This window comes from Hesperophylax consimilis, chromosome 30 (genome assembly GCF_061612785.1).
Source record: "Hesperophylax consimilis isolate HC1 chromosome 30, BYU_Hcon_1.0, whole genome shotgun sequence".
Taxonomy (NCBI): domain Eukaryota; kingdom Metazoa; phylum Arthropoda; class Insecta; order Trichoptera; family Limnephilidae; genus Hesperophylax; species Hesperophylax consimilis.
Window position 1 is genome coordinate 11,511,794 of NC_142865.1, and position 19,872 is coordinate 11,531,665.

At 35.1% G+C, this 19,872-nt stretch overlaps 1 protein-coding gene across 8 annotated transcripts in view; it reads right to left on the bottom strand.

The window, feature by feature from the left end:
* The window catches only part of LOC149409637 (uncharacterized), a 135,074-nt gene that overhangs the window by 20,519 nt on the left and 94,683 nt on the right, over positions 1-19,872 (bottom strand). For 7 of the 8 annotated variants that reach the window (XM_089649620.1, XM_089649622.1, XM_089649621.1 and 4 more), the window contains 13 exons: positions 15,514-15,617; positions 14,037-14,186; positions 13,488-13,617; positions 12,446-12,648; positions 11,269-11,464; positions 10,342-10,468; positions 9,458-9,570; positions 8,114-8,131; positions 6,909-7,202; positions 6,255-6,361; positions 4,420-4,526; positions 3,711-3,813; positions 1,258-1,470 (listed from right to left, as the gene is read on the bottom strand). In XM_089649620.1, coding sequence (XP_089505746.1) covers positions 1,258-1,470; positions 3,711-3,813; positions 4,420-4,526; positions 6,255-6,361; positions 6,909-7,202; positions 8,114-8,131; positions 9,458-9,570; positions 10,342-10,468; positions 11,269-11,464; positions 12,446-12,648; positions 13,488-13,617; positions 14,037-14,186; positions 15,514-15,617 — 1,865 coding nt within the window. The remainder of the gene's footprint in view (positions 1-1,257; positions 1,471-3,710; positions 3,814-4,419; positions 4,527-6,254; positions 6,362-6,908; positions 7,203-8,113; positions 8,132-9,457; positions 9,571-10,341; positions 10,469-11,268; positions 11,465-12,445; positions 12,649-13,487; positions 13,618-14,036; positions 14,187-15,513; positions 15,618-19,872) is intronic. The other variant, XM_089649626.1, reaches the window with a different exon arrangement.

Genomic DNA, 19,872 nt, shown 5'->3' on the forward strand with positions numbered 1-19,872 from the left:
GTTGTTCGAAACGTTGGCTCCTTCTTTAGGACAACGTTACAGTGTCAATAATGTTCATCATCAGGGCAGATGTGTGTCACACATTTGCCCTGATGATGGACACTGTAACGTTGTCCGAAACGTTGGCTAAAGAAGAAGTTAGCGCAACATGGCATAACACCCCAAAAACAAATAACAAAAATAATAAATAGTGGTTCGAAATTTCGACAATTTGATTTGAAAATAGTTAACCACTCAGAACATTAGAACGTCAAAAGACGTAAATATGATAATAGCGGTCAAGACATTAGAACGTCTTTTCACGTAAACGCGCGAGATTTTACAAAAATCGATTTATTTCCATCACTAGTATACGGATTGCCATGATTTAAAAAACAGAGTATCGATAATGAATAACGCTACGCGTCTGTATTCAAGAAAATCTATGGAATGTAGAGGTGCATTATCTAAGTCGATTGGATCTGTCATCTTGTTCGTTCATAATTTATTGCGTTTCTAAATAATTTATTAAAAATATTTTAGTTAGGACGGTTAATATTTTGAGGTGACTAATAGTTTTTAATTATATTTCTTCAATATATAAAGTGTTATTTCTTTATGATACTCAGAAAAAAGTACATTTTTCACAGCTTTGAAATAATGGTCAGCGATTTTTACATATTTTTGACGTTTTCAGAAAATGTATATTTAGAAACGCAAATATTTACGTATAACGAAACAATACGATATTGAATTTCATAATCTTTCCAAAACATTTTTTAGAATGAGGCTACGTTTCCCAAAACGTGATTTATGAAGCTTTTAACAAAACTCGTGAATAACACAAAAATTTTCACGTTTTGACAGTTCGCAAAGGAACACAAAGTAAATAAAAGTCTTTTTCTGAGAGGTTAATAGACCTGCAATGCAAATTTCGCTATTTGCGAGTATTTAGTGGGAATAAACAGATTTTCTGGTATACAGTTGGAGTTAGTGGGGGGTCAGTGTGTCCAGGAATGACATGAATACATCTCTCTGGTGGATTAACTGGAGAGGTGAAAGGGTTTCACTCAACCGGCCTCTCCCAATCTGGCCCCCTGTGCAACTTGTGGGTAGACGTATTCGTTGCCAAGACCTGGACAAACCTCACCCCATGAACCTAGGCACTCCCGTTAAGTCACCAATAGAAGCGAACCACGCGAACCTATGGCAGAGAAGATAATTTTCAAAACTAAACCTGAGACGTTGACAAAATTATGGTATTAGATGCAGACTTACCCAGAAAGATGCTTAGCAACAAAGGTGTGATCATTGAAGATATGCAGCTTGGTGCCTTTGCGACGCCAGCGCGACCTTTGCGCGATGGCCAGCGGCACGAGGAAGTGTTTGCGCACGCCGTTATCCGTGGTCTCCAGGACCAGCGTGGAGGCTTCGTGGAGATACGTTCGCGTGGACGCACCCGACACCGCAGACATCTCACTTATGGACGATCTGGAAAGTAAAAACAATGTGATTGGATGTTTGGGGTTGATGTTTTGGTGATTTTATTCAATGAGTTTGTCTCCTAAATTATTTTTATTTTTACGAAAATGGTTAGTAACGACAGTAAAATTAGCTTTTCGATATATCAAAAAATGACGTAATTGTCAGCATTCAAAGTTGCGTGAAATGCATACCTTACAATTTTAAAAACTTCATGAGAAATTAACACATTTATTACAAAAACTTATGGATGTTTCTTCTCTTAGTCTATTTTAATTTTTAATTTTTTTATTTATTTGACACCTCACGAGAACGCCCCTGTCTGTAGAGTGTAAAAGCATAGGTGCTAGGTCACCCGATTGGGCAGCGTTGTGAGGCGGGATAAGGTAGGGGCTATCGGAAGGAATTTATTAGCGTGGGTCTTAAAGAGGCCCAGATTATATGAAGGAGGAAAAACAGATGCCGGTAACTCTTTCCACATACAAAAGAGCCTGATGCGAGAATGGGCTTGTACAGCTTTTAAAATCTAAAATCTATTAATTGAAGAGTGTCTGTGATATGTGGCAGGCGGCATGCATTTGATTTGTATACAAATCTACAGTTTTATTCAAGGATTGATGAAATTTTGCACACTTGACCTTCACTTGAAAAATAAATATAAAATATCTAAAAAGATCAACTTACCTCAGAGAACTTTACGACAAAAGTTTTTGGCGGCAAAGAAGAGAAAAAATAATTTTATAAAAGTGCATTAGTGGTGTAAAACTTATATATTGATACAGAAAACATTAGACAAGCCATAGAAACAATACAAAAGTAATTTATTGGTTAAAATTAGGGACTGGCCTATTTCTAATGCCGCATACAGATATTCGTAACACAATATGCAATCAGGGCCGGCCTGGCGCCGAATTGCCAAGACGCCAACGAACCAAGGAACTAGGGAGCCAGAGCACAGATAATAACCTAACACTTGATACAGCACCCTTCAGGTTTTTACTGGCGTCAGGCGCTGTTTGGCTTCGGGTCGACCCTTCATGCAATGGAACAAAGGTTGCAATGAATTAGCAAAGTGTGTTCGTCGTTGTGCGCACGAACTGCGCACCGAACGAGCACAACAACTTGGAAAATTTGTTACAACTGTTGCGTCATCGCATGTTTTGTTGCTAATATCTGCAGGCCCAGTTATTTGAACTCCTGTCACATTTGACACTGTCACAAAACAGAAATCTGAGCCATTTTTAACTATCAACAAATAACGGCTTCTGTTCGTGTTGGGTTGGTTGGAAGAAATTTCAACTTGACAATAAGTCCAGTTTAATACTACTGTAAATATATAAAAAAGTTAATAAACAAAATAAATCTTTATTGATAATAATAATGAAAAAATATAAATACAATTTGTAGTAATTGATACACAAATTAAGACAGAACTTTGTGAATAGTTTTACAAATAGATTGGCAAGTTAGTGTATTACTGTTTTGAAGTACATAAATTAAGACATTACTATGCGAAGTAATAATTAATAATACATAAAAATACAGTGCTTTGTAAATTCTACTATAGTGTTATATATGTAATTAAGATATTGCTTTGTAAATTACAGTGTTTTATAATTGTACAATATTTTTTGGAAATGTGAATACATTTCCTAGTAATTTACAGTATTTAACAAGTAATTAAAATATAAACTAAGACATTACTTTGTAAGTTAGTGTTGTTTTAATAAGCATTTGGAAGTAATTGATATACCATTTTGTGAATTGCATATTTATGTAAGTAATCATTAGATAAATAGCGACATAACTTTGTGAATTACAATGTTTTATAAACATTTTGATATAAATAAGACATTACTTTTTATAAGTAATTAATATTACTGTAATTTCAAACATCCTGTATCCTACGGCACAACTATGGTCCAAACACGCACGCGCACAAAAACACCGATATTTGAAATATAAGTGACATCTAGCGAACAGTTTACACACTAAATGACAGAGCATAGATTTGACAATATTGTTATGGTTTATCACCCTTTGTCCGCCATATTTGTTCACTTGTCAATGGTCAGTGTGGGTGACATATCGCACATAAACTCCATCAGCTGTTAACTTTTAGATTGCAACTATATTTTAGACCATAGGCATGTGAAATTACGGTAATAAATAGATTAAGACAGCATTAGGTGCGAGTTGGCACGTAGAGTATATTGTTGTTTTTAATAAGTGTTGGGGGTGAAACGAACCTCCGAGAGTTCCTGGACTCGTCTCCCGACTGAACTGGAGAGTTGGTAGAGGAGGGACCAGAGTGGTAATTTCTGGAAGGCGACGGGACCGCCAGAGAATTATCTGAAAACAAAAGTTAGGTTATGTTTTAGTCAAAAGGTTTAATTGAACGAATGCTGAATTAGAATTTGATGAATTTGCTCTTCATCTTTAATAAACACTAATTAAGCTAGTCACACACAAGAGATGTAACCTCATAATATATGTGAGCTTGGCCTATATCAGCGTATCGCTGGCCGTTCATATTGACGCATATTCGTAAATACCAGACGCATTATCCATTTGAGATATTTTGGCAGCACCCGGGCGCTCGGTAAACGCCCGACGTCTCATGACGATACGTCAGCTATTTACCTCTCTCTTAATCAGTATTGTTTTAAAATTCAAATGCTTATATTCGTCAAGTGACCGCAGGTATCGACAAATCAAACAAGCAATGTGTGTTTTTTTATATCTAATGCTACGTATATATTTGTGAACCAAAACGCGAGCCGCCGCTTGCGGTTACTTTGTTCCTTTCCCATAATTCATTGTTCGGTTTACAGACAGAGTCAAAACCAAAATTTGTATTTTTAATATTATATATTATATATATATATTGTTTAATTATGTATTATATGTATATTGGTTAATAAATAAAAAATAAAAATAATAATCTAGTAAATTTACCTGCTAAGTGATTCCTATCGGCACTAATGCTCCTTCCATTGGGTCTGTCTTCATTCTCACTGTCGGGAATATCCACGGATCTTGCACGGGTTCTCGACCTTCCTAATCTGGAAAGAACAAATAAATCAATGTGTCAACAAATAATTAAACAACTTATTCAATTTAGGCAATAAAATTTAGTGTAACTGTTAACAGGACACTGCCACCTCACAGCTGTTGGGAGTGGAAACCAAACACTAATAGTTGGAGGAAATGTCAAGAGGATGAAGAAATACCCATTCTTCTTCTTCACCTTGATGGGAAGAAGGCTCAGATACCTGGGAAATTGAATACCATGTTGTGGAACCAGGAGACATGGGCACAATGACAAACCTGCTGAATTCTATTAAAGGGACTGGGCTATTGTCAAAGAATAAGATTGCACATGGGAGATAGCACAATGGACCTATGACCTGAGTGCTTACGGGAGTTATGCAGAATGTCTCTTTATCTATGTATAATATATTAAACAATAATACTAAAATTCTTCCTACTAAATACAAATTATTCAAAAAGAGGAGTAACACAAGGGACCATGTTGGGTCCTGTTTTGTATTTAATTATGCTATGCAGACCTCAATGTAAATAAAAAATATATTAATAGGGAGTAATACTCAACGCATTTTGGTAAGTAGATGGCTCTGTCTTCAAAGATCAGAAAAAAGGATTGAGATATTATCACGGATAAACAAGACATCTGATGATGGACACTGTAAGCCTGTTGAAACTGTGGTTTAAGAAGGAGAAAACACAAGGTTAGGATATTTTGCAGAAATTCAAAATAGGTCTAGTCAATATAAGAGTACCTAGTCGACACACTAAGCATAAGGACCTATTTCAATGCCACCATTCACAAACAAATTATGAAGCAAATTTGCCAATTCTTGCCTGCATTTTTCGCAAGGTTCCCGTTAAACGTCGATTCTAGGTCTATTTCAGCTTTCTATCAAATTGTGATCAACTGAAAAGCATCAGCATGACAGTTGTGATTTTATATTAATCTTTTTTTTAAAAGATTAACCTTTCCTCATCTGTGGTGTGTATTTACTACACATTGCTTCTAATAACTTTAATAACTCAGATTTTAGGTATCCCTCCGTTATACATTTATGCACTGAAATAAAAAATTATATTTTACATAGTTTTCAAATTCAATTAAAAATCAGAGATTTTTGTTAAAAATCGGGAGCAAATACACCAATACAATCAACCGTGTGACACTGCTACGCGAAGAGTGTGCGAGGAAATGACACACTATTGATGTCCCGCTTTAGTTCGCTATGCGGGAACATGAGAAATTCACAAGTCCGCAGTTGTATTTTGATTTAGACCATCGATACCTACGACCGGATAGCTGTGTGTGTGCATCAAGCGCCCATCGATGCCAGCTGGCAGCTAGTCGGTCGCGGGCTGTCGTTAGATCTGAACCCCTCGCACGTTTTTTTAGCATCTGCCGATGGTTTTTTCATGTTTTCAGCAATTAAATTACAATTATTATCACTTTTGATATAAAATATAATAAACATAAGCGATTAGCTATGAATATTCATATTTTTCAGATATTAAATCACTTATTTTGAGATGTGTATTGACTACACAGCACGGGAACGCGTCGATTTTTTTAGCACAGTAAGGGAAAGGTTAAACAGACAAACCAACAGGGATGTCAAAAAAAACAAAATGCGCTGATTTGCCAATTGATGACAGTGTTACGTTTGAATTTCTGTGAAACACCCCAACCCAACAAAAAACAACCACCATTTGGTCATGAAAATAAAAAAAAAAATTCGATTTACCTTCGTTTAATAGTCCCGAAGAAGTCTCTCCTCTTTTTCTGTCTGGGGGCTCGGTCCGGAGGCTGGCCGTTGGTTTCGGGGATCATGTTAGGTCTCAGATCTCCGGGCTGAAAACAAAGTATATCATCCAGTCATATATCTAATATGAAATTAAAACAACAGCATAAATTTGACAGTGGAAGTGTAAAAACCATAAAAATTAGGAGTCTGTACATAATTGAAGATTTTTACTTTTTAAGGTAGGTAATAAATACCGAATACCCTAGCATATCAGTAATATACCCAACTCCAGTGAAACATTGGCAGTATTTACTTGTATTGGCTGGCAACTCAGGCCGCTAGAAGCGCTAGTGTAGCATGTTGCTTTTCTTCAAGACAACTGCGGCAAATAATTTAATTTATAAATTATCTACTTTGTGGTCACATAACCACTTTCATATTTTTTTATGTATGAGCAAAAAAAAATAGTTTTTTTTAAATGAAGGAATGATGGAAATAGTTGAGTTAACCTAGAAATTCCAGACAAAAAAGCTGAGTGAATTTCATAATGCTTTCCTGGAAAGGAGTTGCTAAATTACATACCGCAAAGATTCATTTCAAATTTTGGTTTGTTACAGAGGTTGTCTTATTAAATATTTTAAAAATACAACAAACCTCTCTCAAAACACCATAGCCATCGAATTCATCATTAGAAAGTCCTTTGGCTTCCTCCATTATGTTTTTACTGACATCCACGGTCACCTTTTTAATTGGGGTTGAAGTCAAGATGGGCTCATCTATCTTTACTAACTTTTCAATATTTTCAATGTTCTCGATTTTTTCAATTTTTTCTACTGTATCATCAATGACTTCTTTGACATCTCCATTCTCCTGTGGAACTTTTTCTTCTTCTTTTTTAACTTGCTCCTGTTCTACTTCGATAAATTCACCAGATTCAGTTATTTCCACCTTTTTTATATCATCATTTAAAATCATTATGATTTATTTTTAAATTATGAAAAAAAAATTTGTACCATGAAAATTGTAAAAATTTAGGACGTATATGTATAATTTGAATTTCAACAGATGGCAGCCGTGTAGTTATATTCCATTTTCAAGCATGCGGCGTTAGAAAAAGAAAGAAAAACAACACAAAAATCTGTTAGTCTACAATAGTTATACAATCACACTCAAAAATATTTCAAACAGATGATTACACAAGAGATAAAATATTTATTAATATATTAATGCAAATCTAACTACATAAAATGTAAGGTTTGGGCATACTGAACAAACCTCATAAATGATGTTATTGTTGAAATGTTTTACAGAAATTCATATATAACATTATCTTCAAATGGTCAGTCAGCGCCATTTTGATTTTTGTAACATTTGAAAACTCCGATTCTAGGTCGTTTTCGGCTTTTGAGCAATGTTTGAACACCAGAAAAGCAAAACTGCCATGTTTTTATGCTTGTCAGATGATCAAAATTTTCTCTGAAATTTTTTTTGTACGGTGACTTTTCAAATGTAACAAAAACTAAAATGGCGCTGATTGACCATTTGATGACAATGTTGCATCTAATTTCTGCAAAACACCCTAACCTCATCAATTTAATACTGATTTCAGTTGAAATACTAATAATATTATAATATAATTATAGTGAAGCAAGGTTCTGCGTACTCTTATGTACTCTTTTTTTAAACACTATCCGCCTTGGCTTGGTGTAAAAATAATAATATATATTTATATTAAATCATAAAGCTAAAAAGTTTATGAATAACCAAAAATAATAAAACGACTTTAGTAAACTATTTTTATAATAATAAATATTAAAATAATTAAATATTATGTAATTTTCAAGTCAAAATGGTCTTACCTTAGTTTGTTTCGGAGTCTATTTTAATAATCCAAAAATGAAAAACATGAAATAAAAACACATTGATTAGTTAAAAACACGACAGAAAACATTATAGGAACACATCAAAACAAGCAATATTACATCTGTTTGAGTCATAAATAATAGAAACAAGGGAGATGGACCATGAATTTCTAATTTCTACTTACTCACCAAATGCATTTCTTTTATTGGCTCCGCCATTTTGATAGTACATACTTGGTTGTAGCTCGGCTACAGTCGGCGCACTTCCATATCATATCTCCCATTGTGTCTATTATCTATGGTTTGAGTCATCATGCTATTCTATGGGGTAATGCAGAAGAAAGCGGTCTTCATACATACCTCCACACATACCATAGCTTCAACTTAGCTATCAACTTCTTTCAATTACACACATGAATTTGCTTTCTATTTTATAAATCGTGATCAGTGTGATTTGTACATATTTACAAGGGTTCTAGTTCTGTTGTTTTACAGTATTTTCAGGAATTCCACAAGGGTCTAACTTGGGTTATCTCTTGTTTTACTTATTATAAAAAATAATGACTGTACTAATAATATGTTCTTCATTTGTATGTGGGCTGATAAACTTAAACTATTATAATATAAATTAATTCTTCGAATGTCACCATAATTCGTAGAGAATTATTTAATTTTTTTATTACAGCATAAAACTTCCAACTGTCCAGAATCAGTGGGGCTACGGCATACCCAATTGTGAGGTTAAATGAAGTATGGAGGTGCGAAAGAAGAAGTGTGGGAGGTTCCTGACTATTCAGATCTGGTCAGTAAATGGGTCAAAATAACTGTTTTAGCTTCAGTATACCCAAGTTGAATTTCATTTCATACATGCCTCCAGCATCTTCCTCTTCACTTGCGTATCATGTATTATCCAGACACTCCTCCTTTCTCAGTCTATCTGCTCTATATGTCCAGATTATCTACACATCATCTTCTTTGTTGTATTCCATCCCACAGTAATGTCAATTACAGTCAATTCTGTTTTATACGGTTTTGAAATAACACAGTCTACAAAGCGTAATGGTAATTTGCATTCGTACTTAACAATTGAGTCAGAATAAATTCGAAACGAGATAAAATTTCACGTGATATCGTACCAATAGCAAAAATGGGAAACAGATGGAATCTCCCATTTTCGTATACATAATGCACTATCTTTTTTTACACTGTATTCTGTGGAATGTTTTAACCGTATAAAAACAGAATTAAGTGCATTTTTAATATATTTTAATTTAACACAAAAATGCAATATTACAAAAACAAAAAACATCTTGAATAATTGTATAATGGCTTTTTTTTTACCCTCTGGACGCTATGAATAATAAGGGTGGACTTGTTTGCTTGAGAAACGGGGCTCCTTTCCAATTCTCTCAGAGCTGATTGTGTTATTTGGGCATTTCCATTCATTGTTCCATCTGGAAAAACGAAATTATTTTATTAAATATCTCTACACGAAAATTATGTTGTCAGCCTAAAATAGTTGAGTTGCCCTAAAAATTGTAGACAAAAAAAGCTGTGCAAATTTCACCATTCAAATGCTCACCATTCGAGAGTTTTTTTGTGAGAATTGATAAAAATTACTCAAGGAGAAATATAAAGCTGCAAATTTGCATGCACTGATGTTACTGAGAGAGGCAGACCAGGAATGAATTCTGCAATTGATTTGATTTCTGTAAATGTTTGAATTAATGAATTATCAATCTCCGCCTTACTAAAGCAACAAATACTGCAGAACAGTTATAATACCTCCAACTTGTGACATTTCCCATTAATTCTGGAAGCAGTATGCTAAACTAGCGCCTCCTAGTGGCACGAGTTGCGAGGCTTGGATTACTTTCATACATTTTATGTCTGATTTGGCCATGGTACACTAGCATCTCTTCAAGTCTAACATTACATAATGGACATTTTTTAATATTTAAAAAATAATAATAAATTAATTGAATTGAGTATGGTAATCAACACTCGAAAAAAATGACAAAAATACCCTTATAAGATGTATAAAAGCGTGTGGAATGAAGTGGAGGAAGATCACCGATGCGTTAGAGTAATCAAATGTGCGTAGCTCTCTACGCAGCACGGGACCGCGAGGAGTATCCATCAAGGAAATTGGAGTGGGGATCGCTTTCCTTAGCAATGAGGAAACTACTCAAGAAAAATTAGAAGTTAATAAATTAGGTTGGTACCTTGTTTAAACATGGTTCTCGTGGTAGTTATGGTCTGTCCTGTTGGCGACACTGTCTTGAGGGTTTCCTTCAGCTTGAAGGGTCTGCCTTCAGTTAGGGGAATATCTGCACCCTCAATGAATAGGAACTAAAACGAAAAATAAAAAAAGATAAAACTTATATAAACTTTTTTGCCCTACCAGATAATTATATATTTATAAAAATAGTATATAATCTACCGTATGTAGTTTCCTCAGAATAGCTACTTATATTGAGAGAAATATTTTTTTAATCGTAAACTTAAAAGGAACAGCTGCGCGGCATTTTCAAACAAAAACTTAAATTTGGATATAAGGTTAAAATACTTGACAAAACCAAATAATTATTTTTTAAATCAAAAGTATAGCAAATATTTAGTACGGATTTGTGCTACTTTATTAAATTGTGTTTAAAATAATAAAATATAATATGTGATTTTAAAGGCAATATTTCTTTGAAAATATTTAAAAATGGAGTACCACAAGGAACCTTGTTGGGTCCTGTTTTGTTTTTGATTGGATGTGATTGATGAAAATTATAGAATTACAAAAAAATAAATGATTTATAGATAAAGGTTACACTATTTCCGAAATTCGACACAGTCTGAAAACACCCATGAAAGAGATTTTACTATCAACACAGGACCTAATGAACCCTTAGGTTAGAGTGCTTCATAGCTACGTGACATTGCCAAAATTAAATGACGATTCTAGATCCGTTTCAGTTTTCAGTGACAGCTAACAACCATAACAACATGACGGTTGTGTTTTTCTGCTAATTACAAATTGTTCAAAAGCTAGAACAGACCGAGAATGGGCGACTAACAGGGACCTTAAAATTGTCAAAAAACAAAATTGCGCTGATTGCATTCAAGGACAATATTACATTTGAATATCTGTAATGTATTACCTCAACAGTCAGAGTTCCAGTGACAGGATCATCTTGCAGAGGTCTGCCCTGAAGTCGGATGACCTGCCTCTGGGAGGGGCTGATCAGCAGCTCTTCAATTCCGACTATCCCGAGACCCAGGAACCGGGGTGCCTGCTGCCCTTGGCCTTTGTCGAAGACTTCCAGCAGGATCTCTGCAGTGTGTGGGGAGAGCTCACTGGAAAAGATAATCAAATATCAGAATGTTTTTGTTCGGAATGAGGCTTATTACAACTGTAATAGGCTCTGGCTTCTTGTTTAAAGACATTGTTTGGGAGTGTTGAGGTATCCTGAAATAAAAAAATAGTATCACACAAGAAAACAATGGTGAACAGTTCTTCTTTCGTATGGTGAGGGGTCAGAGGGGGGGTATATAGGTCTGCGAGTCAGTTTAGGGCCTCCCAATAGGGAATGACTAGAAGCATGGACCAGCCCACAACAATCGCACAACATCCTAGTGTTAAAAATCATTATATGACTTTTTTTTTTTACATTAGCTTCACGCAGGAGGCCCAAAGGAAAATAATTCCCGTCAGGGCTTATGTCATCAGAGACAGTTTGATGTGTAGTAAATAAATTCATCTTATCGAAAAAAAGGGTGAAAATTATCAAAAAAGTGTGTTGTACACTTGTTCGCTCTTTGCTTATCTATGGCATTTTAGGTTGGTAAGAATCTTACAAAAACAATATAAACTCACTAAAAGTGTCACAAAGAACCTTCATAAAATAATACTTTAAAAAAAAATCTACCTCCTAAACAAAATCACATTTTGAACTGTTTCTAGTAGGTGCCAAATGTCAATCAAGACGATTAAAGCAAGTTTCTATTTTAAAAAACCATTTTATAATAACTAATTTTAAAACAACTCAAATGCAAAACCTACAAAATTTACGAAGGCATAAAAAAATACAAAAATAAAATTTAACACTTTTCAAAAAAAACTCACAAAATGTAAATATTTCACACAAAATAATTATAAATATTATGTACTAATCAAAATAAGAATTGTTGCTCCCCTATCAGGCACAAGAGCTACTCTTTTCCAATGAGTTAGAATGCCCATATATGTAATATTTTGTAAAATATGTGTAAAATTAATGTAAGTCATATTTATATTACAATAAAAAAAACACATTAAAAATAAATCTTTTTACTTACAACAAGAAGTGTTCATCCCAATGTGGTTCCCCTGTATCCTTTTTCATACTGGTCTGGTTCCTCTGAGCAGGTTCATCCATCTCCAGCACGCAGAAGGGTCCGGTGCACTGACCGAGCTGGCTTGCCGACACCACCTTCACCAGGAGTCTCTTGTCGCCGGACAGGAGTTGCTCGTTATGGCCTTGCTGGGCAAACATTGGGTTCTGGAAGGAGAAAAATATGGATAATTGATAGTTTTAGCTGTATTTTAAACCTCAAACGAGGTAGGAAACTATGCAATATGAATAGAAACTCACTGAGGAAGCTAGTAGGGACTGTTAGTATGACAAAAAAGAACTGACTACCATTAATAGGATAAATCAGATGTTACAGATAGGGTAGCAAGAAAGTATAGATGGATAGATATAGATAGATGGACAAAACCCTGTCATTCACACTCGCATACACACACCTGTGACACATGCAGCTGTTGGGAGTGGAAAGCAAACACTAAAGCCCGAGGAAAAGTAAACCAAAAAGGAAACCATGCACTAATAGTTGGAGGAAATGTCAAGAGGATGAAGAAACACCCATTCATCTATGGTGGCAATATCCCGCCTTGATGGGAAGAAGGCTCAAATACCTGGGGAGTTGAATAAAATGTTGTGGAAATGGGAATGTGAACATGGAGAACATGGCCAATCACCCAATGAGAAGCCTGGTAGGCTTTATTAAACGGACTGGACTACTGTCAAAGGAATATGGCAAAACATGGAAGATAGCACAACAAACCTATGACCTAATTACTTCTTATCAATATAATAAAGTAATATTCCCTTTAAAGATTAAAAATATTTACACAATAATAGGAGTACCACAAGGCACCACGTTGGGTCCTGCTTAATTGTGGGAATGTCCCACTTTGATGAAAAGAAGGCTCAGATCCTTGGGTAGTTGAATACCATGTAGTGGAACCAGGAGACATGGCCAAACACACAATGATATACCTGGTGAACTTCATTAAGGGACTGTGAAATACTGTTTAGTAAAATAGTTTCCTTACCATTGAGTCATAGTGTAATGGTAACATCCTTGATGGGGTTTCAGAGAATCTTCTTAGCCTTGGGCAGGTGGGGTAATGGGCCAGACTGTACTGCACCATGGTACTGCGAAGGGCGTTCACTACTATATCACTGGAGACATAAAAATAAATTGTAAATTAGTACTTCTTCAATAGTTGCAAAATTACTTTGTGGCGTCATTTTCATAAAATGTAAATTAGTGAGTGAACAGTGTCTTGAAGAGATCATTGTTGTAGAAGGGAACCCTGCAGTCTGCAGTTCGGAACAATTCGGCAGAACTGCACTCATGCCGGTTACTTGAATTTTAAAGACATAAAATGATTTTACACAAGGTGTTCGGATACTAGAGGTACAAGTGGGAAACCGGTAAATCTCACTATCAGCTCCCTAGCAAATTCCATTCCCATTCTTCTTTTGATGCATGGTTCGCTTAAAAATAACACAGAGCAGCAAGATAAAGGAGGACAGAATGCACCACTTTGAAATAAAAGGACATATCAGAAATGGATATGTTAAATTAACCCCATTACCTTATGACCTCCTGCAGTTGAGGTTCATCAGGGTTAGTCCTCAGGGGCCCCACGGGGGCCAGAGCCACCTTTACATCGGGCCACCCATCACAGCGCAGCTCTCCGTTCAGCTTGTCCGTTACGCACAGGATGTTGAGGCGGGCGCGGAATCTGTAAGTAGTAATGTTGTATATTGTGAAGAAAGAGTAGGTGCAGTAGGAGACTATATCAAATATAATGAGGCTGTAAAATTTAAAAAAAATAATTTATTTGTCTTTGTCAGAATCGACTGCAAGTCTTCAGGCTGAAACTTGGAACAATCTATTCAAAACGCCACAGTGAAGTTGGTATAAATAAATAAAAAATTGATAAAAGGCAAATTATTAATCAATTACTGTTCGTCTTAAGGCTGTTCTCCTGCGCACAATATGTTTTGTTTTTTCAAAACATTTACTCAAAATATTGAAACATTGGGTAGCGGCTGTACACATTTGTGCAAGCATTCAATATGTTTTTGATAAAAACAAAACATTTTGTGTGTCTTTACTGGTTCGAGCTTTTTTGTGGCAAAAAACTGTAATGCAAAATATCTCCGACAGTCCTTATAAGACCTTTTGAGGATGGGAGCTACTTTTCATCTTAATTTTTATAGCGATCGACTTCTAATAATTTAAGTAAATCCAAAAATACCCCAAAAAATGATCTCTTTCTTTTACCGATAGACTGCTTTATTAACAGATATGCAGGAATCTGTAAAAACCAATTTATCCTACGACCAGGATAATATTTTTTTTTTTTAATATGTAAATATTATTATTTCCAAATTTCACAATCATAATGATGATCGAAATTTGGCTTCGCGATTGATAGGTTTGGAACCCTCTTCAAGGCATCTATGCATTAAATTTCTTTAGAAGTCTTAATGGGTACCAGGACATAGTGGTATTGAAGGTAATGACCGGGTAGATGGATTAGTAAGGAAAGGGACTAAAGCACCACTTGAGGGTTCTGATCTGGCGAACCAGGTATTTACTCAATATGGCCAGTGCACACACTGGGGGAACTGGTAGGACTACTAACGGGAGACTGTCACCTCAGGTGACACATGCAGCAGTTGGGAATAGAAAACACCAAGAGATGTAGGAAATGTGAAGAGGATGGAGAGACTCCAATGTCCCGCCCTGATAGGAACAAGGCTCGGGAACCTGGGAAGACAAATTGTAGAACCAGGAGACAGCCATATATCCAATGACCGGGCTACTGTTAAACGGATGTGGTGAAATAGGGGATAACAAAATGGGCCCCTGGCCTAAGTGCTCATGGAAACTATCCGTAAACCATCTCCCCTTATTTAAAAAAATCAAAGGTTTAGTTGGCGAGAATTGGCAAAACTAGCAACAATTGATAGAGCCTTTACACAAAGCTGGATGCCAGAAGGCTAGTGAAGAAGAATAGGAAGAATGTTTAATGACAATGAATGATGACATTGATGACTCACTTGTTAACATTGACTCTATAGTGAGCTACTTCAACTTTATCTCCTTTCTGCCTGAATGCCTTCAGCTGCAGGGCTGGAGTGGCCTCGCAGTCACATGTAATTGTCTGCAAAGAAAGAAAAAGCATTCATAAGATAGTTACAAAATCTATTTAATCCATAGAAAAACAAATCAATAGATTTGCTCATGAGGGAAAGGGGAACAAGCCAAATTTCGCGGAGCGGGAAGGTGCCGTTACCGTCTCCCCTTTAAGTAATTTATTGCACATTGTCCTCAGAATTCATCAGAATTTGTCTTCGAAAATAAAATCTGCTTATAAATAAGTCTTTTTTTTTCGGTAGAATTTCACGTATGTGCCACGGTACATACTACTTATACTCAGTACGCCCACATTGGATTTACTTTTCTTATTGGATTTACATTATTCGAAATCTGTCTTATACAGAGGAACGAATCACATATATGAAAGTGAACTCTAATCAAAACTTTGTGTCGTAGTACCGCCAGCATAAAATGAGCTTTACCTTTCCTAAACATGCTCATTAAAGAACATAAATATATATTTTTAAAATAAATGCCAGAAAGTCTAATTATGTTCTAAATCATGTATCTAAATTTCGTTAATAAACAATTAGTTAATGTTAATTAAGTGTTAATATCAAGTGACCTACCAGGTAAGTATGGTACTGTATATTATCTCCATATATAGTTAGTAATAACATAGATCGTTGTAGAAATGTATTATATATTTATCAGAGATGTGCTTTATTTCAAATAAATCCATTTCAAATGGAAATGCAAAATGGGTATTTTCCATTTTGCATTTTAAATGCTTTTCTCAATGTATTTTCCGTTTTAAATGCTTTTTTGCAAAATTCTTCCTACTTTCTCCACTCATCTTTTTTTCATAAGCCCCAAATATCAGTCGGTCCTCAACCTCGCTATGAGAGATAATTTACATTTGTCAAGTTGCTCCCTGGTAGGAGCCCTGGCAATTGAGTGATACCATTACAAAAAATACTGATTCAAATAATGAACATGGGGCCATGAAGCTGTAATATTAAATGTTAGATAGCAGTTTCTATGTTTTCACGTTGGCAACATTAGTCCCGCGCAAATTTTTTGTGGTTTCATAATCTGTAGTCGTGGTATTTTTGGATTTACCATCATGTAATATGTTTGTTCTACATTGATGTCCATTATTAAATGACAAAATTGTTTAAAAATTCTATAATTATTGTAATTGTTTGACCTGAGAAACCATTTTGCATTTTCAATGCATTTTGAAAATAGGTATTTTGCATTTTGCATTTGAAATGCTTTTGTAAAAACCATTTTGCATTTTGCATTTAAAATGCTTTTCAAAAACCCATTTTGCATTTTTTATTTTCAAATGGAAAAGTTTTGACCCATTTCCATTTTGCATTTCAAATGGTTTTGGGTACCCATTTTGCACTTCTTTGATATTTATACAGCGCCCTTGATTTTGCACAAAAACGGCGCTATTCAAATTATCCAAATATTATTATTATTATATTGTGTCTGTGCGTTAGAGATGGCATTGGTCTATTAACAACGGATTGTCAATCAGACTAACCGTCTTTTTTCGCAATTGATTTTGGATAGAATAGAACAGAATCAAGAAGGTTTATCAGATACTTTGGGCTCTAACCTCGGAGAGAGGCGGCTATCAAATCCAATTATTGGACTTCCGTACTTAATTAAATATCATTTTTATCGCTATAATACATGTATGATCCAAAGTCCAAAACTCAATGCCATTATAACTATTTATCGTCAATAAGATATTATAATAATAGTGGATACGTTTATTGCCTATCATTATATTCATAATATAGAAATAATCATCGTTTTCCTGAATTCTTGGACTAAAGAAGGCCACAGTTCAAGGTGATTCATGAACAAAAGGTTTAATTTTATACTATGTACAATGCAATACAGACAGAAGATGTTCTACGCACTGCGAGGAATTTTAGAGACACCCGGGTTCTCACAGAGAATTTCTCACCAGACTTGAGAGTGGGTCGGTGGTTTGGAGCCCACATCAGGTGAAGTATTCCCTCATGTTGGAGAGAGTGCAGAAGACATTTCTGAGATTCCTCTACCTGAGGGAGTATGGCTACTACCCGTGGCTCTATCCTACTGACTTTCTCTTGGGCATGCTCGGTATGAACCATCTACGGTCAGAAGAGATGTGCATATTGTATCACACTTTTTCAAACTGATTCGTGGATGGTTTGAAAATCCGACTATCATGGAGAGTATTAGTCTCTATGTTCCTGATGGTTATCTCCGTCACCGACAGCATAGACTGGTTTATCTCCCGGCCTGCAGAACTAACTTGCCTGCAGGTCATGCCGGTGGGGAGAGCAGTCTTGCTGTTGAACAGAATCAATTCCAATACCGACATATTTAGTTGAAGGTGAAGCTGACTTCAAAACGCAAGCTCTATTGATGCTGGTATCATGGATGATCTACATGTCTATCTATCTGTATGTCTATCTGTCTGTCTATCTATCGATCTATCTGACTATCTATCTGTATATCTATCTATCTGTCTATCTATCTATCTATCTATCTATCCGTCTATCTGTCTGTCCATCTATCTATCTATCTATCTTCTATATAAATAAAAATGTTAATGTTAGTTAGTTCAAAATCTTAAATCTCCGAAAGTTCTTCACCCATTGCTTTGAAATTTTGACAAAACGTTGCATTCGAATACGCGTGTGTTTTTATATACCTATATTATATTAATGTCTCCTGTGACAGGTAAAAACATATTGTTTATTTTTTAACAACCCCACTTGTTGGACAAACATGCTTTTTTGAAAAATAGCGCTATCTGTTGGACGTAAAAGCAACACGCGCTATTTTTTCTCTATCTGCACAGACAGAGTGAGCCACAGTAACGCATGGCGGGGTACAGCTAGTAAAATAATAATTTGAACACATTTTAAAATTTGAATCTGTCAAGCTTTCAACTATCCTGTGATTTTTTGTGGGTGTGCGGTGTGTGCACTAGCACTTATATAATAATATAAGATAACAGGTAATGATTTAAAAATAACAAAGTCAAGTTTAATTATTAAGCCCCCGCATACTCAATTTCCACCGATTTATAATAAATTTCTCGTTAACTCTTTAAGTTTTTAGTTTAAAAAAAGTTATATTAGAAGATAATATCTTTTCTATACATTTGTTATGCCAAAACGTTAAGGCGATGCAATACGTAGTAATGCAAAATCATGTGTTTTAGGATTGAAAATTTGGTCGCCTAGAAATGTTTCAAATGCTTTAATTAAATACTGCGAGTAGAATACATCTTGGCCTTTGAAATAATCGAGTATTTTTAATATAAGTCTTTTTATAAGCCCAGAAAAAAATAATGTATAAGGCCTATGAAAACTGTTTTAAAGTTCAAAATCTCTTCTTACGAACCCATTTTCGGTTATGATTTTATTGTATAATGTGGCAAATTAAGTTATTTATAAAATTATCGAAAAAAAATTTAATATTTATGCCTGAACATCCACAAAATAAAATAAAAGGCACTTTTTGGCCATGTTTTTTTTTGCATAAATCAAAACAGGCGGGATGGTGTTAGGCGGGAATTTAAACCTTATCGCCATCTACGTAAGGGTTGTTATTAATAGCGACTCAATTTAAAATATTACACGACGTAGTGCATCGCCTTAATTATATGAAATTCCTTCGATAGAAAAAAATCGCAAAGTTCTGAAAATTAATTAAAACACATTTTGTTGTGTTATTTAATATGTTATAAGCATGGAATTGGAATTCGCAGTGTGTCTTTAAATGCAACTATAACATTTGTCGATAGATTTTTTGCTCTCTTTCAAACGAGTCGTGTTTTATTAAATATTTTCAGAAATTAGCGTGCTCCTTGTAACATTCGTATCTACATATCTTCCTTTCAAACCATCTTTGAAAGTTTACTACGGGGCCGTTAAACAAAGTCAAATAAATCGTAAATTTTATTTTATTTTAGGCAACGCGTGTAAAAGTGATCTATTGCAGAAACTATATTGTAACAAAACATTGTCCTTGAATGATGTCATCTGTCAGTGTTGGAACCGTTCCAAAACGGCCGTCTGTAATGGCAGTTAAAACTTTGTTTCTGATGCTTTTCTCTTTCTGAATTGAAAAGATTTAAAAAAATTTGTGATAAAACTGCAAGAGACTGTCAGCAACTGTCTGGACCCAGTGAGTTTATGGTATCCTCAATTGGGGTATATTGTTAGACTGAAGGTAAAAGGGATGGAGAATGGTAAGGACTCTTGAACGTGCCGCAATCTATCCATATAATATTGGAGAGA